This window comes from Anolis carolinensis, chromosome 5 (assembly GCF_035594765.1).
Source record: "Anolis carolinensis isolate JA03-04 chromosome 5, rAnoCar3.1.pri, whole genome shotgun sequence".
NCBI classification, from domain to species: Eukaryota; Metazoa; Chordata; class Lepidosauria; order Squamata; family Dactyloidae; genus Anolis; species Anolis carolinensis.
Window position 1 is genome coordinate 85,438,426 of NC_085845.1, and position 22,639 is coordinate 85,461,064.

Consider the following 22,639-nt stretch of genomic DNA (forward strand, 5'->3'; position numbering starts at 1 on the left):
GAACAGCTCTCACAGTGAGGAAGTTCTTCCTGATGTTCAGGTGGAATCTCCTTTCCTGTAGTTTGAAGCCATTGTTCCGTGTCCTAGTCTGCAGGGCAGCAGAAAAGAAGCTTGCTCCCTCTTCCCTATGACTTCCCCTCACATATTTGTACATGGCTATCATGTCTCCTCTCAGCCTTCTCTTCTGCAGGCTAAACATGCCCAGCTCTTTAAGCCGCTCCTCATAGGGCTTGTTCTCCAGACCCTTAATCATTTTAGTCGCCCTCCTCTGGACGCTTTCCAGCTTGTCAACATCTCCCTTCAACTGTGGTGCCCAAAATTGGACACAGTATTCCAGGTGTGGTCTGACCAAGGCAGAATAGAGGGGGAGCATAACTTCCCTGGATCTAGACGCTATTCCCCTATTGATGCAGGCCAGAATCCCATTGGCTTTTTTAGCAGCCGCATCACATTGTTGGCTCATGTTTAACTTGTTGTCCACGAGGACTCCAAGGTCTTTTTCGCACACACTGCTGTCAAGCCAGGCGTCCCCCATTCTGTATCTTTGATTTCCATTTTTTCTGCCGAAGTGAAGTATCTTGCATTTGTCCCTGTTGAACTTCATTTTGTTAGTTTTGGCCCATCTCTCTAGTCTGTCAAGATCGTTTTGAATTCTGCTCCTGTCTTCTGGAGTGTTAGCTATCCCTCCCAGTTTTGTGTCGTCTGCAAACTTGATGATCGTGCCTTCTAACCCTTCGTCTAAGTCGTTAATAAAGATGTTGAACAGAACTGGGCCCAGCACGGAGCCCTGCGGCACTCCACTTGTCACTTCTTTCCATGATGAAGACGACGCATTGGTGAGCACCCTTTGGGTTCGTTCGCTTAGCCAATTACAGATCCACCTAACCGTAGTTTTGTCTAGCCCACATTTTACTAGTTTGTTTGCCAGAAGGTCGTGGGGGACTTTGTCGAAGGCCTTACTGAAATCCAGGTACGCTACATCCACAGCATTCCCTGTATCGACCCAACTCGTAACTCTATCGAAAAAAGAGATCAGATTAGTCTGGCATGACTTGTTTTTGGTAAATCCGTGTTGACTATTAGCAATGACCGCATTTGTTTCTAAGTGTTCGCAGACCACTTCCTTAATGATCTTTTCCAGAATTTTGCCTGGTATTGATGTGAGGCTGACCGGACGGTAATTGTTTGGGTCGTTCTTTTTTCCCGTCTTGAAGATAGGGACCACATTCGCCCTCCTCCAATCTGCTGGGACTTCTCCCGTTCTCCAAGAACTCTCGAAGATAATTGCCAGTGGTTCTGAAATAACTTCCGCTAGTTCCTTCAGTACTCTTGGGTGTAGCTGATCTGGCCCTGGGGACTTGAATTCGTTTAGAGAGGCCAAGTGTTCCTGAACAACTTGTTTCCCTATTTGGGGTTGGATTTCCCCCAATCCTTCGTCCATTCCGTGTTGCTGAGGTTGAAGATGGCTTTCTTTTTCTGAGAAGACCAAGGCAAAGAAGGCATTAAGTAGTTCTGCCTTTTCCCTGTCCCCTGTCGCCATCACCCCATCTTCTCCTTGCAATGGCCCTATCGCCTCCTTTTTCTTGATGAACTGGACCAAATGAGAAAATGGAGGGTATGCCTGGGAGTGGGCCTCCTTGTAGTTGAAGACCTCCTGTCCCCAGCGTTCTTGCAAAGTGAAGGGCAGCTTGGTCAAGATCTGCCTCTGGGACAGGTGCTGATCGAGGCACCTCAAACCGGGCAGTTCTGGATTCTCCTTGGCCGACTCTAATTCCGTAAGGAGATCGCTGAGGTCCCACAAGAGTTTGAAGTCTTTGAGTTTTAAAGCTGGGAACCTTTGGAGCTTGTCCATAAGAGATGCTTCAATCTCTGTGCTGGCCCCATACCTCTGCTGCAACCTGGCCCAGGCCTTTTCCAGGGCTTTGTCGGGATCGGCTACGTGGGCTGCGTAGATCTTCTTAACTTGTGAGGATGAGGCTGGGCCCAACCATGCAGCCAGAAGAGTCAGTTCTTCCTCAGGCAATAACTTTAAGTCTCTGATTGCTCTCTGGAAGGTGGCCTTCCAGAGAAGAAATTCCTCAGGCTTGTCCGAAAACTTTTCGACACCCTTGTCCTTAAAATCTCTTCTGGGGCTTCTGATGATGGAGACAAGCTGGGACTCTGGCGTCGAAGGGAACAATTGAGGAGTTTGCTGTTGTGGAGTGGACTCCCACCGTGCACCTTGCGTCAACCTTTGGCCTCTTGGAGGGATGACATCGACCACTGACGAATCGATGGCTCCCTGTGCAGCTGTCTGTAGGGGCCAACCAGCACTCGGCCTTGAGGCCCTGATTGACTGACCTAGGGTTTTAGCAGGAGGCACAGGTAGCTCGAGCAAGGGTGAGCTCCCCGCTATGACGCTCTGCTCTGCAGGAAACTCAAACGTGACTTTGGGGCCCTGCTCTGGGTAAGGAGAGAAGTCTTCCTGTTCCTCATCCGAAAACTGGCTGTTCATGCTGCCAAGGTGCGCAAACACTTTGGCAGAAGGATCCTGTATTGGTAACTGGCTTACATTTTCTTCTGTGAGTGGCTCAATTAGGGCTTTGGCCAAAGTCTCAGCCCTTACCCTTTTGGCTGCGGCATCCATCTTTATTCTAAGCATCTCTATACGAGCCTGTTCTATTTGCATTTCGCTTTGTCTATGGGCCTGTTCTATTTGCATTTCGCTTTGTCTATGGGCCTGTTCTATTTGCAGTCGTTGCTCTTCTTCTTTAAAGGGAAGGGTGAGATCAGCTGCCTTAGCATCAGCCTCCGCCCCCGCCACTTTACTCTGCAGCTCCAGACGTGCAGCCTCCTTAATGTGCAAGGCAGCTAGGGAAGAGATGGCACTCCCAGCAGCAGAAGACTTGCTAGAGTGGCTGTGTTTAGACGATGCACGCTCCCTTAGTTTAGATACCTGGCTAGAGCGGTTGGACTTAAGACTAAGTGCCACAGCAGGTGATTTTAAAAGATTGGTCTCATGGCTGCATAAGGAAGCTAGGATTGCCCTCACCCTATTTTCTTTCTCATTAGTGTCAGCTAAAACACTCACTATTTCTAACTCTGAATCCTTGGCGTTAATGCGCTCGAGGACCTGGACTATCTTAGACACCAAACCCCTCCAAAGACCGAAGGTCTCTTCAAGGTCTGTCTGTAATATGGATGGCACCCTTGTAATACCCAAGCTCTCTATTCTGCCCATTAATGTTACAATGCGCTCCCATGCCGAACCTAACCTCACATGGAGGAGCTCCTTTTCATCTATTAGATGGGCTAGCATCTTGGCTGAAGGGTGCTTTATCCTTTGGGGCCTTTCATTCCTACTTTCAGCCTCAGAAGGAGGTATACCATCTGTATCATCTTGAAATTGCATAGACATTATGTATTCTTAATAGCAAGTAAATTTACAACAAAGGCAAATGCAATATACCTGCAAGTAAATTTACAATAAAAGCAAATTCAATATATAATACAATTCACAGCACTTAACCATAGCAATATATATCACTAAGTATCCGTGTGAGCCCAAAGACTGCTGCTGGAGCTCCGCGGCTCGATACCTGCCACCGAAGGAGCTCGGGGTAGATTGCTGGGTTTTGCACAGCCGTGCAATTGCAGAAACAGCCGCAGGGCTACGCGCGCACATGCGAGCTGGGGAGCAGGATACTGCAGAGGCTGAAGGAATGGAGCCCATTCCACTCTCTCACTTGCCTTTCGGCCTGGCAGCAAGCTTCACTGCAACAGACCAACAAAATCAAAGTCTCTATGGCCGTGCAGGCTAGCTCAAGCGGAAAAACCGCTGATCAACCTCAAAACTGTGCCGTCCGCCAGACAATAAAAAAACTATAAAGCTGAAACGTGCCGTCCTTTATCCGGGCGAACTGCAAATCCCTATAAGCTGTCCTAAAGATATTGAACGACTGAGTCTGGAAAACTTCAAAAAAAGGATGTTTATTCATACAAGGTTGTAAACCTGGCACAGATCTTAAAGTTACAGAAAATGAAACAAATTTCTATAGATTTTAGTTACAGAGTTATCCCTGGTTCCAGAAGGCAAAGGTGATTATAAAACCACTATACCCTAATCAAGCTGTCTATATTAGAAGGAGAAACTCTTTCCTTCCCTATCTTTACAGCAAAGATTAGTTCTAGAAGTGACGGAATAACCCTGCTCCTCTAACTAGATTTCCTATTCCAGATCAGTATAATTCAATACTTATCTAATTTGGATAGGCTTAGATTGGCCTGGTTTTGAGGATGATTTGTCCCAGTTAGCTTTGCACAGCTGCAGCACGTTGGAAGACTATAGCCAAAATGAGGCTCCAAAATGGAGACTAGACCCTGGTAAAAAAGGGCGGTCCTAAGATGTTGTACTCTTTGACCAATCATTGCAAAGAAAACTGCAGCCAGCTCTTGCAGACTCCAAGCCACTTTTCCTGGGCTTTTGCAGCCAGAGGCTGAAACAAAATGCAAAGGAGGGAAAACAAACAAACGACCAATAGGTAAGGCAAACCATCGTCCTGGGGGACGGAACAAGTCTACATTGACATATGCGGTAATCAAGTGGATTTTATATGGCAGTTTAGAAGGGGCCACAATTGCAGTATATCTGCGCCTCCTCCAAAAAAGGGAAGAACCACAAAATATCAAGATTATCAGGCAAAATATTTTGTGTCCAGAATACAATGGACACAGTATACCATCCACATATACTTCTATGGGCCCGTGGCTCTATACCAGGTGGGGGAAAGATCACTTGCAATCTGATAGGTGCTTCTCCAAATCACAGAATTAGGTTGCCATGAAGCCAGTTCAGATCCTCTCATTTTGCAATGTGAGAGATGCCATCTGGTTCTTCAACTGCAGTTCAACAGATACACATTCCTTTTTACTGAAGAAGTCATCCATCACTAACCAAAAATATTCACGCAAGATTGAATGAAGACAATGGCTTCGTAGTGCAATACATACAGTCACACAAAAGCCCTCGCTGTTACCCATATAATCAAAGGAATCTCCTCGGAGAGTTTTGAATCATAGACTGTCTTAGGTGAGCACTTCAGCCCTAAACGACCACTAGCAAAATCTGAAAGAAAATTTGGGATAAGGGTCATGCTTTGTGTCATTCTGGATTCTATTACATTCTATCCCAGGCCCCTTCTACACTGCCATATAAAATCCAGGTTATCTGCTTTGAGATGGCAACGTAGTTTTACATAATCCAGTTCAAAGCAGATAATGTAGATTATCAATTTTGATAATCTGGATTATATGGCAGTGTAGAAGGGGCGCCACTCCCACAACTGTATGAAATAAAATGAAGGTATAATTCTGTACTGCATTTGAAGAAGCGAGTTTGTATCCTTGAGTACTCACACAAATAATAACCTGTTATCTACATTGCAGGGTCTACACTGCCATATAATTCAGAAAACCCCCGATAATCCACATTATCTGCTTTAAACTGGATGATGATAATAATAATAGTAGTAATAACAACAACAACTTTATTTATATCCCGCTCCTCTCCCCGAAAGGACTCGGAGCAGTTTACACGAGGCCCCTGGATTAAATGGATTATATGAAGCTTCTTCTACACTGCCAAGTAATCCAAAATGTCAACACAGATAATCCACATTATCTGATTGAAAACGGATTATATGAGTCTAAGACTGCCATATAATCCAGTGTCTGAATCCAGAGTATCTTCTTTGAACTGAATTATCTAGCAGTGTAGACTCATATAGAAAATGTGGATTATCTGCTTTGATGATCTGGATTATATGTCAGTGTAGATCCAGCCTATAATCCAGTGCAAAGCAGATAATCTGGATTTTCTATGGCAGTGTAAAAGGAGCCTCAACAGTTACAATTAAATACAGTGGGACTTCTGAACTAATCTGCAGGTCAACCACGGAAGGAGGCTCAAATCATCAATTTCAGGCCCCTTCTACACTGTCCTATAATCCAGATTATCAAATCAGATAATCCACATTGTTTGCTTTGAACTGGATTATATGAGTCTACATACCGTAACACAGCTCAAAGCAGGTAATGTGGATGTTATATGGCAGTGTAGATGGAGCTTCAGCGATTCCTAATATCTAGTCTGCCAGGTGCTTTGGACTTCAACTCCCAGAAGCCTCAGCTACCTTGGCCAATGGTCAGGAGTTCTGGGGAAAGAAGTCCAAACTACTGTGGAAGACCCCTTTGGAGTCACTGGTCTCGGTATGGAAGAGTTGTTTGCTTTTAAGCCCCGGGGCCCAAAGGAAAAAGCTGGGGAGACGAAGGCCCCATCTACACTGCCCATAAAATGCAGTTTCAAAGCGCATTTTATGGCACTGTAAATGGGGCCGAGGGCAGCCGCTTGTCGATCATCAAATCCCCCGGCCGAGGAGACTGGGGGGCATCCTTTCATCCAAGCGAGGCGCAACTGCAACAAGGCGCCCCGCTGCATGCTGGGGCTTGTAGTGTCACTCTCCCGCCTTGCCTATGGCTCGCATTGAGGCGGGAACTACCACTCCCAGCAGGGCTTGCAGCACAGCATTTAGCATAGTAAGTGCTGCCTCTCTCTTGCACTCGCCCCCCCCCCCCCCCCTCGCCTTCTTCGCAATGCCCGCTTTGGGGCCGAGGCGGAGACACCTCTGTGAAGGGCGGGTTACTGTGTAACTGAGGCGGGCGGCAGCGGCTGCTGCTGCTGCTGCTACCGGGCTTTTCCTGCCAAAGCGAGCCTCGAGGCCGGCGCGAGACTGGAGGAGAAGGTGAGTAGCGGCCCGTGACCGGCAGCGCGCGCGGTTGAGCGCGTGGAGACATCCTTGGATTTTTATTATGTGGGGGGAGGGGGGAGACCCCAGCCAATGGGAAACGTCGGAGGGCGAGGAAGACCCCCCCCCCACCTCTGCGCGTGCGCGCTCCCTTTTTGCCTTGCCGGTTTCTTTTCAGTTTAGTCAGGTCCTTTCCACACAGCTGAATAAAATCCCACAATATTTGCTTTGAAGTGGGATATATGGCAGTGTGGACTCAGATAACCCAGTTCAAAGCAGATATTGTGGGTTATTTTGCCTTGATATTCCAAGTTATATATGGCTGTGTGGAAGGGCCCTCAGCAGTGCTAATTTTGCCCGCTTTCTCCTCAGGGAGAGTGGGTTTCTGACAGGGCTTCCCTGTTTGACTGTTTCCGGCCTTCCCGGGTCTTTCAAGGCAGCGTCTTGGCGCGGGGAAATGAAACAAGAAGGAGTCCCAAGCCCGTAGCCAAGGGGGCAGTTTAGGGATTAAACCATCCCGAAATTTTTCAGGTCAAAAAAACCCTGGTTGGCTTATGAGTTTTAACTGGTTAACCAAATCCCCATGTCAAGTCTATGAGAGCCAAACATTAGAGTCCCTCCAGAACTGCAAGCACTATCTCAACCAATTTTTGATTACTTGCACTATCATTACCTTCCTTTTTGTACCAATTTACATTGCAATAGCTGACATAGGTCCCTTCCACACAGCTGAATAAAATCCCACATTTTCTGATTTCAATTGGGATATATGGCAGTGTGGACTCAGATATCTCAGTTCAAAACAGATATTGTGGGATTGTCTGCCTTGATATATTCTGGGTTATATGGCCGTGTGGAAGGACCCATAGTGGAAGTGACCAAGTTGGTCTACACGCAGACAGCAGGCAAAGCCAAAAGCATGGGGCAGAGAGGAAGGGTTTGACTTGAATTGCAGGGTTTTTTTTAATCGTGTCAGAAGCGACTTGAGAACATTTTTAGAGAGATGTTGCCCAGGGTACGCTGGATGTGTTAGCTGGGAGGCTTCTCATGTCCCTGCAAGCTAGAGCTGAGATATGGGAGCTTAACTTGTCTCGCAGATTTGAACTGGCAGCCTTCAGGTCAGCAGTTCAGCCGGCACGAGGGTTTAATTCTTTGCGCAAGTGGAAACTGAGGAAACTGTGGCGTCTGCCACTTGTTCATCTAATCCAAGCCCTGCCAAAGAAACCATGGAACTGGAGCAAAGACAAGAAGCATTGTTAGACCTTTATATGGACAAGACCGTTTGTGATCACCAAGGGCCCTTCCACACAGCCATATAACCCAGAATATCATGGCAGAATAACCCACAATATCTGCTTTGAACTGGGTTATCTGAGTCCACACTGCCATATATCCCAGTTCAAAGCAGGTAGTATGAGATTATACAACTGTGTGTAAGGGGCCTGAGTGAAAGCTCAATTAGTGCAAAATCCGTAGTCTCCATTGTCAGGATATGTGTTTCCTGTGGATAAGAAGAAGCATCTAAGATTTCAAACCAAATGGTTCAGCACATTTCCCTGGTTGGCCTACTCATTTAATGTATAAGGTGCATTCTATAAGTACAGTGCGGTGTTTGGAGGGGAAGTTGGGGGTAAAGGTGATCATTAGAAGCTTGCTGCATTGGTGGCTAAACAATTTGTGTGATGGAAGGATGCAATAGAAGTCTTCAATAGACACCAAAAAACAGAATACCATTGGAACAACTTGTGCTTGGCTGAAAACTTTTTGCTAATTCACAGTAGAAAACATCTTGATGTAACCCATCATCATGATAAAGGAAATAAGAAGAAAGCAGAAGAAAACAAAGAAACTTCTGCCAACTGTGGAAACTGTTGTCCTTTGCAGCCAACAAGAACTTAAAGAGGGAGCAATGATTCAGGACCTATTATTTGTGAAGAACCATTGCACAATAATGCATAATGATTTCAGGGCCTTGTTGAGATCTCATGCCAGATTAGGAGACACTGATTTGAAAAGTCATATTGGAAAAAAAGCTTGTTGAGGGAGTCCTCTTGACCCCATGGCCGTTGCACTCCTCAAGGCCCATTGCTTTCCCCGGTGTTATTTAGTATGAAACTGTTGGGACAGATAATCCGGAGTTTTGGGGTTCGGTATCATCTGTACAGGAGCCCCGGTGGCGAAGTGCGTTAAAGCGCTGAGCTGCTGAACTTACAGACCAAAAGGTCCCAGGTTCAAAGGAGCGGCTTGAGCGCCCGCTGTTAGCTCCAGCTCCTACCAACCTAGCAGTTCGAAAACATGCAAATGTTAGTGGATCAATAGGTACCGCTCCGCCGGGAAGGTAACGGCGCTCCATGCAGTCATGCCGGCCACATGACCTTGGAGGTGTCTACGGACAACGCCGGCTCTTCGGCTTAGAAATGGAGATGAGCACCAACCCCCAGAGTCAGACATGACTGGACTTAACGTCAATATATGTTTTATGATGTGTGACAGCAACTACTAATATTTGGTTTTAAATGCCTTGGGCCATTAAGTGGGGAAAGGTGGGATATATATTTCTGAAATAAATAAATAGTTAGTTTAATTAAGATAATTAAATGAGGGGAAGTCATAGGGAGGAGGGAGCAAGCTTGTTTTCTGCTGCTCTGGAGACTAGGACGTGGAACAATGGCTTTAAACTACAGGAAAGGAGATTTCACCTGAACATCAGGAAGAACTTCCTCACTGTGAGGGCTGTTCGGCAGTGGAACTCTCTGCCCCAAACTGTGGTGGAGACTCCTTCTTTGGAGGTTGTTAAGCAGAGGCTGCATGGCCATCTGTCGGGGGTACTTTGAATGTGATTTCCTGCTTCTTGGCAGGGGGTTGGACTGGATGGCCCATGAGGTCTCTTCTAACTCTATTATTCTGTGATTCTATAAAAGTGGCAACCCCAGAGAGAGAGAGAGAGAGAGGTGCACTGTTAAACTTTTAAGAAAATCATGTTAAAATATGGTTTATTTTCTACATGACAGAATCAGAAGAAGTTGAACTTTCTTCTTGGAAGTAAAGGTACATCACAAATATTTTCCAAGCCAAAAGATTTTGTTTTCTGAATGTATCTGAGGAAATAGGCATAAGCCTACAAAAGTTTACGCTACCGACTTCATTCTCAGTTGTCTCTCACATGCTTCATTATCCCTTTGCATACTGATATGTATTCTAATGTGTACATTTGGTTTTAGTTTATGTATAAGTTCATGTGTGAGTGTGTCAGTTCAAAGGTATTTTCTATTTCAGTGCTTCCTCAACTCTGATGTGGAGGACAAACAGTTTCCCCCCAAGTGTGCCAGAGAGCCTCTTACCATGTTTTACCCATTGCCTACAGTTATTTATTTCTTTTCTGGAGGCTCACCAGGGACTGGCAGCCAATGGTTCAGGGATCAACACTGGTCCATGGACCGGTGCTTGATGTAACAATGCTCTGTTTCACAAAACCCAGGGAATAGCCTTGGAAACACAGTGCCTTCCTGCCTGCCCTACTGTTTGTTGATCACAACCAGACTTGTTTTGAAAGGGAGCCAATAATTTGTCTGTTGCCTGAATGTAATCATCCTTCTCACACTGCTTCTAGTACTATGTTGTCTTGTCACCTGGCAAAAAGTCCCTGACCTAACATCAGGGCTCTTTGCTTTATCCTATTCATTAACCCAATTGCACTGACCACTGCACTCTTCCTTTGGGTTTCATTCTCTGAAAATGTTTTCTTCACTTCCTCTTTTAATTGTTCCAGCTCTTGTATCGTTTTTGCTTTATCATGCTTTGTCATAGGGATAAGATTTACAGCCTGTTCTGGTGTACAAATGAGGAGTGGCTGACAAGTGTTCATTTTACTGGCTTGTGTGAAGGAAAATTGAAGGTCTCCATTTGGAATCCCACACCTGAGACCCTCATCTCTTTTTTTGTCAGAGTTTTTACATTATATAATTTCTTAAGTGACAACAAGTAAGTGTAAGAATCAGGGCCAACAAGCATTAAGTGTCAAACCACCTGGCTAGCATTGAGCAATCTACAGCCAGGGTGGAATAACTGTAAACTTACTAAAGAAACACAAGCTTCTGTGTTGATGTTGTTGGTGATGTTGTTGCTGTGTACTGTTGGTGATGAAGCTACAAAGAAACTGAAGGATTGGTGAAGTAAATCAGAGAGAGCCTTTTGCCAAGAAGAAATGAACTAATTGAGAGTATCAGGAGGAAGGGCCGGAGAAGAGACAAGATCTTCTGCTACACATATGTAAATATTTCAGTATAAACTTTTCTACTGACAAGACAAGTTGTATTTGTCTTCTCCTTAATTGGAGGGGGAGTGCTTCCACTATAAAGGGGGATTGTCTTGTTGCTGTACACAGAACCCCAATAATTTTGCTGCAACATGTTTTGTGGCCATAACTAAAGATGTAAGGAGATCCTGGCAACAAGAGTCAAACATTTATGGCTTAGAAATATTTTACAAGCCATCCTCACCACCACATCCAATTTCTTTCTCAATGTTTCTTGTAGTTATCTTTCAATTTTTTTCCTAGCAATATTGATGGTGGTTTCCTCTGTGTTTGAAGATTTTTGCTACCATTTTAATGTAGTTTTCTTAAAATCTATCTTTTAAAATCAATAGAAAAATGAAGGAAAAATATTGTGCCCTTTGGGTAATCTAATAAAGTATTTTCAAAATATTGAGGGTGCTATGTGGAAATCAGCTCTGAACATAAAAGTAAAACCTGTTAAATGTTTCTTGAATTTAATGGCAGCTTTGTCTAAGTCAGCCTGTGCACACAATAGAAAGTTTTCTTGGCTAAATTTCACTGGATTGGTACATGTTTTGAGTTTAGAAAAATCTTTAGATGATCAACTGAGTAGCCTTGATTGTAAGTCATGAAACCAAGATGGGAAAATTGAGCCCTCCGTTTGTTGTGGAAAAAAGCATTAGATCTACTGAGAGGGTATGATGGGACTTGCAATCCAACATCTGGAGGGCCACAGTTGCTCATCCATGTATTGAATCATATGCTGATTGCCGGAAACTGTATCGAGGTAACACTGATTTTAGGGACAATTGTTAAGAATGCAGAAAATCCAGCAAAGTATGCCCTTATTGATGAAGAGCAGTAAGAATATGGAAGTGTATTCTGTCTGTACAAATCTGATGAATGACATTGATTTGCCACAAAATTGGCTAATTAGGGGTTATAGTATCCATTATTTGCTATCCTATTCATAAAGCAAGTCAAAATTCTTTTAGGGAGTGCACACTATTCAGTTGAGCAAATAGTGTAATTTAAAGTTTACTGTGACAGTACTGTAGATAGTAGAATGATTGTATAGAGGGAAGGTTACTCACATAGCAGTTTTATGGAGAATGATTGTCACTGTGCTAACACGTCCATCAAATTTAGTACAATAAACTCATCAAGTACTCTTCCTGGCCTTCCCTTTGTGCACCAATATTTGGATAGTGACATAACTCCAAGGGAGAGAGAGTAAGGACACACCTGAATTCATTGATGTTATAGTTGACCCTGAGAGGAATTCCAGAACCACTGCCCAGAACAACCATTGTTATCCTCGGCCTTAACCTTTAAGTGGTTGGATGCTTTTGTGACAATATTTATTGCATGATTCTGAAATTGCTCCAGTAACTGATATACTCTAAAATGTACACCCATTTTCTTTATTTGTTCTTTTTATTCAGAAACAAGAAGTCTGTTAGTGTGACTAGAGACATTGATCCAAATGTTTCTTCTTATCTTGTTATTGGCAAGTACTTAGATAACCTCCACATGATCTCAACAGTGAACTCCCAAGCATTGACCCTGAGATGTCAGATTGATTAAAAGCTTCATTTGCTTTATGAACCTGTCAAGCCAAATGGGTTGGTCAGGTTAGTCTTCAAGCCAATGTCATTGCAAAGAACATGGAATGACCAGTATTTCTGTATTCCAGAAATGTCAGGACAAAAAATTAAAGCTGTTGCACTTCTCTCACAAGGGAGTCTACAAGTGTTGAAAACTGGTGCTATCACTTACCTAAATGAACTGTGGAAAAGCTTATTCCTTTGTTGTGCTTCTTATTACAGTGTTTAATCAACTTGTCATGTAAGTAAGAATCGTGTGATCCATAAATGGGCATTAGTGACCTTTTTAAAATGCTCTTTTCTTTAGAACAAATAGAAGCATTGTGGAAGTATACTGGGACACCCAGGGACAAAAACATTTAATCAAGATGCAACTTTATAGCTGAACATATGTTGAATGTAGAGATGTACTTAAGCATGAGGTGTGAATTCATTGGTAGGATTCTGACTGGAATATCTTATCTAAAGTGACTCGTGTGACAGAGCTAGCCCAAGGCATGTTGCAGTCAGATAAATGACAAGGTCGTGTTCCCTTCCTGTTCTCATAAAGAAGCGGATGAGACTGTTATTTAGATTTATTGATGTTAGTGTCAAGTCATCTTCATCTTATGGCCCCATTATAAGTGCAAGACCGCCAGCTCACCCTGTTATCAGCAGCCCTGCTTGATGTCTTGCAAACTTTTCAAATTGATTCTATCTACCTGTAACATTGTCTTCTGCTTTTCCTATTGCCTTCCATCTTACCAAGCATCATTATTTTTCCTAATGAGTCATGACTTCTCATGATGTATTAAAAGTACCACAGTCTCAAGATGTTGGTCACTCTGGATTTTCCCTTTAGAGGGCATTCACTTCCTCAGCTACCTCTTGTGGAAGAAAGTCTGCTCAACATCTCATTTTCATTTGTTTATATATTAATGGGAATTAATTGAAGAAATTCATTTCTGTGGAAGAACATAAAATAACTACAGCTATGGACATATCTGAAGTATAACATTCTACTCAGATTTTTCCAGGTATATGAAGATAGTATCTGGGGCATTTCTAAAATTGTGAAGCACAGTTTAAAATCCCCACAAAAGCTGTACTTTTCTGGGTGAGTTTATCAGTCTTTACCAGACACTACTGAGTGTTCTCTCCCTCGCCTTCATTTTGGTATATTTCAGATAAAGGCGAAGCCACTTCTGAATATTCCTTGCCAAAGAAAACTATATGAAGTTCCTGGGGTTGCCATACGTCGACAAACAACTTAATGGACACACAGATTTTGTGAAAACTCAATGTCCACTCAATATGTGTATACACATATTGAGTGGACATTGAGTTTTCACAAAATCTGTGTCCATTAAGATTTTGCTTCTATATTAGCATCTCCCACACACCTTCACTATCTATTTCCAGTTATAAAAAGTTAGCAATTCATTGATTTTTGGCTAAAGAGATTTAAAATAAGGTTTCCTCTGTTTACTGTGTATTATTCTACCCCCTAGTTGTCTTTCAACAGTTCTCATGCCATGGCACTTTCTGAATTGCATTTTAAATTTCTGAGAGATTAAAGAGCTATTGTGTAAATACATGGTATGTGTATATTACTGAAACTTGAAACATTTTCTTTGTAAATGTCTTCAAATCATAGCCTTGACAATTAATTATCTTGGATAGAATTTATAATAAACCATAAACACATTGACTCAAAAAGATTACGGTCTCATTACATTTTAAAGGAGAAGTGGGGATCATACAGACCTCCATATATTGTTGAACTGCAACTCCCAGCATTGCTCATCATTGGCTGTGCTGACCAGGGCTGCTTAACCTGGAGCCCAACAACATGTGTACAGCCTAATGTTGTCTGGCCTGTTTTAAACCTTATATTTTATAATAACTCAACTTGTCTTCCTGTGAAAACAAGTGGTGTTAACTTGGGCCCAAATCCCAGAATAATTGGCATACATCTTTCAGGCTACATAATGAAGAGACTGTGTTACAAGAGGGGTGGAATTGTTGGAGCATTTATTGAAAGGCCAACCACCAAAGCAGGTAACTTCTTCAGTGACTGAAGGGTGAAGACTGTGGCTTTCAGACAAGCATCTGGAAATTTCCTGTAAGATTTATTTTTCACCCACTTTCTTTGGTCTGGAAGTACAGTGTAGTCCACAATGTGTTAATACTATGACCATTTGCATTCATTTGCATGGCCAGACACACTGGTTGTGGCACTGGACCGACGGAGGTTTGCTGAGAATTGGAATAGAAGAACTGGAAGAACAAACACTTGGACATGTCATGGCTATGGCTGTTCTGGTGGCCCTCTGCGCTTTCCCATTGTTTGAAGTAGGATTGGGAAGATTGCTTGAAGCATAGGGTTTTTCTAATACGAAATCGCTATTGTAAGTTATTGGCATGCTTATATTGAATATGCTTTCGATATCTTGGTGATTCCAGTTTCAGTGTTGCTGAGGTGCTAAAATAGCAAACTCCTTTTACAAAATCATTTAATAAATTGCATAGTTTGCATGCTGCCACCTGTCAATTTCCTAAGGTGTGGTTTTTCATTTAGATTTAATTAGAACCAATAACCTAGGGTAAATGTCATAGGATAATAAAATAAACTTTATAAGAATAAAATTATAATTTGCTAGAGAGTTGTGGGTTGTTTTAATCTGATTGATTTGAGAATATAGGATTTATGTTGTATTTACCCTTGATCACTGTATGTTGTTGAACACTTTCTACCTCATTATAAAGCATTATAAAGCCACATCTCTAACAGGTTTACTTTCCACTCAAAAATAGAGATGTGTAGAACCTTACCATCCTTTGGGATATATACTGTAGTTACTAACATTTCTTGTTGCGATTTGGCTTCAAGTTGTTTTCAATTTATGTTGAGCCTAAGATGAACGTATCATGGAGTTTTCTTGGCAGAATTTGATTTGTGGGGGCAGGAGGGCTGGTTTTGCCATCCCCTGAGGCTGAGAGAGAGTGGCTTGCCCAAAATTACTCAGTGGGTTTCCATGGCTGAGCAGAGATTCAAATAATGGTCTCTAGTCCAATGCTCAAACCACTGGCTCTCAGTTACTAATATAAAAACAAAATGTATGGAGAAAGATCTATTTTTAAAAAATAATTTTTATTGAAATGTACATTGAAATCACTAAAAGAAAAGGAACCCCCCCCCACCACAAAAAAAAAGAAAAGAAGAAGAAGAGAGATCTATTTTTTATGTGGTGGAAAATTTGGTGCCTACATCAGATCCCAATAGAAGCCCTGTGGCCCCATCTTGCCTTCAGCTAACATTTGCTTCATTCCCTCCCTTGAGCTGTTTCCCTTTCTCTCAAACTGCTGGCTGCCTCATTCCAAAATACAGTAGAGTCGCACTTATCCAACACTCACTTATCCAACATTCTGGATTATCCAACACATTTTTGTAGTCAATGATTTCAAAACATCATGATATTTTGGTGCTAAATTCGTAAATACAGTAATTACAACATAACATTACTGCGTATTGAACTGCTTTTTCCGTCAAATTTTTTGTATAACATGATGTTTTGGTGCTTAATTTGTAAAATCATAACCTAATTTGATGTTTAATAGGCTTTTCCTTAATCCCTCCTCCTTATCCAACATATTCACTTAACCAACGTTCTGCCGGCCCGTTTATGTTGGATAAGTGAGACTCTACTGTACAGATTTTCTTCAACTATCACGGTACTCTCACCTAACCAGAGGTATTGTTGATAAAATACCAGTCAATTATTCAGGATTGTTAGTCCGCCCCCTCCACCCCCAAAAAGAGGAATATTTAGCCAGCAGCCTTTAGGGCCCTTTACTTTTGAGTTCTAGAGACAAAGTAGCGATTTGTAGCTGTGTATTGCCAAGATAAATTCTTATTTAATATGCGGTCTATTCTAACAGTTGTAGGTTTATAATGGCAGTACAGTGTGTCCTTTTGAAGCTTGAGTTTTCTCACCCAGGTTTAAGAGCAAGCAGTCTCTTGTGTTCAGACTCTTATGTAAATCCAGTAGCTCTTATCTAACCGATAAAGAATATTTGCTATAGCTCTTTTGCTATCTGTGAAGTCTTTCCTACTATGCACAGAGATTGCCCAAGAGAAGTTTTCCATTGCTTATTTTTTCTATTATAGGAATTACATATGGGTAGAAATCTTTTCTTAACAAAATCCTGCATGTGACTCAAGTTAGCTGTGTTTTATTGTTTACTAGCTTGAGGACCCAATGGTCCTTGGGTTATTAGAAGAAGGCATTGTTTGTTTTGGGATGTTAGGTAATATCACTGAAGTTTGGTCCAGATCTGTCATTGGCTGGGTTCAGTGCTGTCTACAACTCCCAGATTCCCAGGGCAATCACCCCCAAACCCTACCAGGATGGGCATTCTGCACCAGGAGTGCCATCTATGTGTTTTCAGAATATATAGCACCCACTAATGAAATACAGATATGATTGTGTATCATTTGGCTTGGGGTGGGAAGCATCTCAGCAGAATCAGAAGCAGGCTGTTTTTCCTTATAAATCAGTTGACTTTAACTCAGGTATGGGCAAACTTGGGCCCTCCAGGTGTTTTGGACTTGAACTCCCACAATTCCTAACAGCCTACTGACTGTTAGGAATTGTGGGAGTTGAAGTCCAAAACACCTGGAGGACCCAAGTTTGCCCATGCCTGCTTTAACTGCATTATACAGAGGTGCTGCCAGATGTTAGGCCACTGTGTGATGGTGCCTTTGCCATCTCTTCATAAACTTCTGGCTCTTTTATAGAGTAGTTGGTCTCATTGTGGCCTCTTGGGCTGAGGACGGGGTAATTCATTTGAATCGGGAGCAAGGAGTCTCTACCTGCCTTTCTCCTTTTTCTGGGTTCTCTTTCACAACACCAGTGGTTCGTTGTAGTCACTGAAGAAGGGAGTACTTCCATTTCCTTGTTCTTTTTACAGTCCTTTTTGTCTTGCATGGCAGCAGGTAGTTGGAGTAGAGATAGAGGACACGGAATTGTGCCATTGCCAATTTCTTTGAAAAACATTGTCTTCTCCCAAAGTGATATATTCTTAAATTGTTTCATTTGTATGTGTCTATTTTGATAGCACCTTCCAGGAGCAGCTCTTCTGTCCCCTTTCACTGAAATGTACTATGGAACATGCTGGAGAAGATGAAATATGCCATGCATCAGACCAGAGGTATTGTGTGGAGAGGCGAGTGTATAACCAAGGAACCCTACAGGAGCAGCTACACAAAAAGGAAAAGGCACCTCTGCCTCTCAGTCAGAAGATAGCACATGCTTGTCGGTAGGACATTTTAACTATTTATTTGTGATAGAACTCATTAAATAACCTAGATTTCTTGCATTCTACGCACATTGCCTCTTTCTTTCACAAAAAGAACTGTAATCCAGAAGGACTGTGATTTTGTTAGTTGAAACAAGTCTAGGGCAGGGAGATTTTTCTTTTTCCACCTTCGAAAGTCAACAACAATAACATCCCCTCTTTTCAGATCTTCAGGTGTTTCAGATCTTGTCTTTCAAAGCAAATAAATGAAGAAGTCTTGTAAAATTTCACAATCAGAATGGAAGACTTCTCAAAACAATTCATGAGTAGGACAGTCAACAAGCTGGGAAGAAAGACCAGAGAGATAACAGTTACTCACAAACCCAGCTGTCTTCTGTGTCACACCAATTGCCTAACATGCTGGACTAATCTCTGGGATCAGAACAATCACTTTCCCAACCACACCTCTATCTTCCAGTGACCCATAATGCAGGATAGCCATGAAGCAACATCACAAGCACTGGCAAATGTCAGGCAATTTCCATTCATCTGTTGAACTACATAGATAATTTTCCCACAGAGCTTAAAGTTCTTACGAAAGTGAACAATCTCTCTGTGCTTCTAATCTGTTATATGCTAAAATGCTAAACAAGATAATTGAAACAACTATGTTAAGGTCTTTTAAAAACTAAATTCAACATAGGATAGGAACGCCAGCTTCCATACTACTTTTTCCTCTAAATAAAAACATGGCTGTAGAAGCAGAATCATTTGCCTTGGCACCACAGAAACACTTCTTGAGTTTCTTGCACCTGATTTTGCCTTTCCCTTCTCTTTTCAGATGTTCTTCAAAGAAAGCAAGATCTGTTCTCTTTAGTTTTTTCCCAATTTTAACATGGCTCCCCCGCTATCCAGTGAGGGAGTATTTACTTGGAGACATTATCTCAGGGATAAGCACTGGGGTCATGCAACTTCCTCAAGGTTAGTGGAATTTTTAAAAATATATCTTTAGAACATCAATGAGAAACAGTTTTGTACCAGGGAACTCACACTCAAAAGTAGAAAGCACAAAGGTGGGTCAAAAGGTTTTGTCTCCTGTGTAATAAATCATGTAGATGGTGCCACAATCAACAGCGAAACCTATGTAACCACAATTAAGAAACTTAAGAAGGCTATAAGAAAGATCAGACCACTAAAAGATGTTTGTTCCATCAAGCTTCATCATGATAATGCACACCCACACACATCATTTTTCACAACCCAGGCGATTGCAAAAATGGGCTGGTCAGTAGTGCCTCACCCACCCTAAAGCCCTGATTTGGCCCCTTCTGATTTTTACTTGTTGGGACCTCTGAAAGACAACCTACGTGGTTTCAGATTCAATGACGTTAAATAGCTTTTAAACCATGGATCACAAAGCAAAACCCTGAATTTTTCCAAAATGGTTTTGACGCCTGGGTTAAACAATGGTGCGAATGTGTACACATTGATAGTTACTATGTTGAAGTGTCGTTTTGTGTAGGGGATAGTTCAGGCTATGATCTGTAGACACTTTTGCTGTTATATGTTAATTCATAACATTTTTGTGACACAGAAGTCAAAACTTTATGACCCATCCTCGTATAATGCCACATATCCTTATGATAGTCAAAATTCTTTAGTTTAGAATAGTACATTATTGGCATGGTATTGTGCTCCATTTGTTGAAAGGTGAAAGATTTACACAATCGAAACAGAAACCAGCTAACAATTACAGGAGTGTTAGGATAGGGATTTGTGTTTATTGTGTCTTTGTATAATTGTCTTTTGTCTTTTACTATTGATATGGCCAGAGGACTAATCAATAAACAAATCTATCTATCCTGTTTGCAAGTGCTTCAGGAAGACTATTTTTGTTCTCAGCCAAGGATTTAACATGTACAGTGTTCCCTCACTACTTCGCGGTTCATTTTTCGCGGATTTGCTGTTTTGCGGTTTTTCAATAAACTCTAAAAGACTATTATAAATCATAAAAAATTACAATTTACAGCCTAAGAAGGGAGGAAGGAGAAGTCAAAGGGAGAGAAAAGGAGCCCAAGCGCCAACAGGAGGAGAAGGAGGCGATTTATCAACACACGATTGGTTGATAAAGACTTAAAATAGTGTATAACTACTAAAATAATGTATAGATATTAAAATAAATACAGTGTCCCTACTTTGCAGATTTTCACTTATTGCAGGTGGTCCTGGAACCTAACCCCAGCGATAAGTGAGGGAACACTGTAAAATTATCTAAAAACAGATGTGAAAATTCTAGAAGTATGTGAAGACGTGCATCAAACTGCTAATATCTCAGTGAAAAGCTTTGAAAGCAAACTCCTTGAAAACCAGCCTGCTTGCTAGAGAAGTAAACATAACCATATAAAACTTAGGTTCAACCCTCAATTCAGATACAAAAAAAGAATTGTGTTTGGCAGATGTATGCTATGTAAAGATTCAGGGGGTGGGAAGGGAAGAATTCAAATATAAGAAAATATTATCTGTTTCAGTAATTGTTTCAAAACAGTTAAGTTTCAGATTAAGGTTCAGTTCCACTGATAATGTAAGCCCGTGTCTACTTTCTTAGACTGAAATGGACTGGCTGAAACACACATGACTAAGTCCTATTCCAAAGAAAAACTAAAAATTAAGTCTTATGGTTAAGGATGTGTTGCAATAACAGCCAGTGAATTGTGACTGCCCAGGCATGTGATCAACCATTAGTTGTAGCAAGTTTATGAACAATTTTCATTTCAGATAATTTGCTTAGAGTCCAAAATCTTCTATTTAATGCTTTGTTTCTCTCCCTCCCTCTCCCTCTCCCTCTCTCTCTCTCTCTCTCTCTCTCTCTCCCCCCCCCCCAAAATTTTCTTCCCAGGTTTAGCATATGCATTGCTGGCAGCCGTGCCCCCAGTTTTTGGCTTATATTCTTCATTTTATCCAGTCTTTCTGTACACTTTTTTTGGAACTTCTAGACATATATCAATAGGTATTCCTTTTAACGTATCAGTGTTATTTTATTTAAGAGTAAGATGAATGCTTTGTATTTTGTCTTCAGAGTATAATTGGGTGGGAATAAGGAATATCCAAATTCCATCTTTTTACAGAAAGCCTTTCCTCAACTCTGCAATAAAAATTGCATATATCAATAACATCAGAGTTACATCTATAGCATAGACATGAACACTTCCCAAAGCATACCTACAGAAATCGTAATCTTTGCATTTTTTAATACAAATCTCATTTTATTTGATTATACCATAATACCATACTAATACAGATTGCAACTATTTAACTCAGTGAACATGTTCATAGTTTACTGTGGTGAATTAGAAAACTTGGTAGACAGCCTTACTGTGATGATCTGGCAAAGTTGCGGTCGTCTCTGTAATTCCTTGAAATGAACTCTCTTGTAGGAACATTTGCTGTCATCAGCCTAATGATTGGTGGAGTTGCAGTCAGAGAAGCACCAGATGAAATGTTTGACATTATAGACACCAACTCTACCAACAGCTCATATGCTGATAACTTTAAAGCTAGAGATGACATGAGGGTGAAAGTGGCTGTTGCAGTAACCTTGCTTTCAGGGATCATACAGGTAACACATTTACTGTATTTCTTCAATTCTAAGGTACACCTTTTACCTATGTAAACATCTCTAAAATGTGTCTTAGAATCACAGGTGTATTATATGTATTTTTGTTGTTGGTGGTGGTACTGAAACTAGGACATGTCTGATACTGAAATGGGAGTGTGTCTTATATCTATAGTGTTTTACAATAGAAGAAATATAGATATATTTTGATCCAGAAAAAAATGAATATTGCTGAACAAATAGAGAACTGCTCATCTCAGTCCATCCACTTGAGTTTTCATTCCTAGTATAAAATGGCATAGGATATGTCATTTGCAAAAATAGCATCAGCTTTCATTTTGTGGAGAAGATTTACAGGATGCTGTTCTAGACTTATTATTAGTGGCCAGCTCACATTACTTTGCTCTTTCTAAAATACAAAATTGTCTGCCAAGGCAACACAATCTGCTATGTCAAGAATAACTGGATTCCATATACAAATTGGACAACCTATGCAGAAATGTCTAGTTTGTTTCTTTGGGGCATTAATGCTCTTAATGTTGAGCTGAAATACTCAAAGTCAATCATCCCAATTCTTGACCACCATAATTCTTCAATGCTTCATAATGGGCTGGTGTCATTTTACTTGCCTGGGACCTCATTCTGCTTTTTGTTGGCCTTGGTTGATTAGACCTTCATGGCTATAGATCGTTCTGGGGATAATAATAATAATAATAATAATAATAATAATAATAATAATAATAATAACAACAACAACAACAACAACTACTTTATTTTTATATCCCACCTCCATCTCCCCAAAGGGACTCGGGGCGGCTTACACGGGGACAAGCCCAGCATCAAGATAGGTTAAAGCACAATGCATGAGTTAAAACAATATACAGTGTTCCCTCACTTATTGCGGGGGTTATGTTCCAGGACAACCCGCAATAAGTGAAAATCCGCAAAGTAGGGACACTATATTTATTCTATATGTAGAGGAGAGCAAACCACAGACCACTTACTACAATGCAGTCTGTACTTTATTTTCTCAGTTACGATATACAGTACGCCGACAGAGAAGAAAAATGGAAACTAAATA

General features: G+C 41.5%; 1 protein-coding gene across 4 annotated transcripts in view; it reads left to right on the forward strand.

The window, feature by feature from the left end:
• The first annotated feature begins 6,601 nt into the window (after positions 1–6,601).
• The window catches only part of slc26a5 (solute carrier family 26 member 5), a 46,593-nt gene continuing 30,555 nt past the window's right edge, over positions 6,602–22,639 (forward strand). Inside the window, exons 1-5 of one of the 4 annotated variants that reach the window (XM_008111534.3) lie at positions 6,602–6,779; positions 17,766–17,966; positions 18,787–18,926; positions 20,842–20,952; positions 21,380–21,561. In XM_008111534.3, the coding sequence (XP_008109741.1) occupies positions 17,812–17,966; positions 18,787–18,926; positions 20,842–20,952; positions 21,380–21,561 (588 nt within the window). In that variant the 5' untranslated portion in view covers positions 6,602–6,779; positions 17,766–17,811. Of the gene's footprint in view, positions 6,780–9,707; positions 11,052–14,042; positions 14,770–14,796; positions 15,056–17,765; positions 17,967–18,786; positions 18,927–20,841; positions 20,953–21,379; positions 21,562–22,639 lie in introns of those variants that run through there. The other 3 variants (XM_008111535.3, XM_062983512.1, XM_062983511.1) reach the window with 3 other exon arrangements.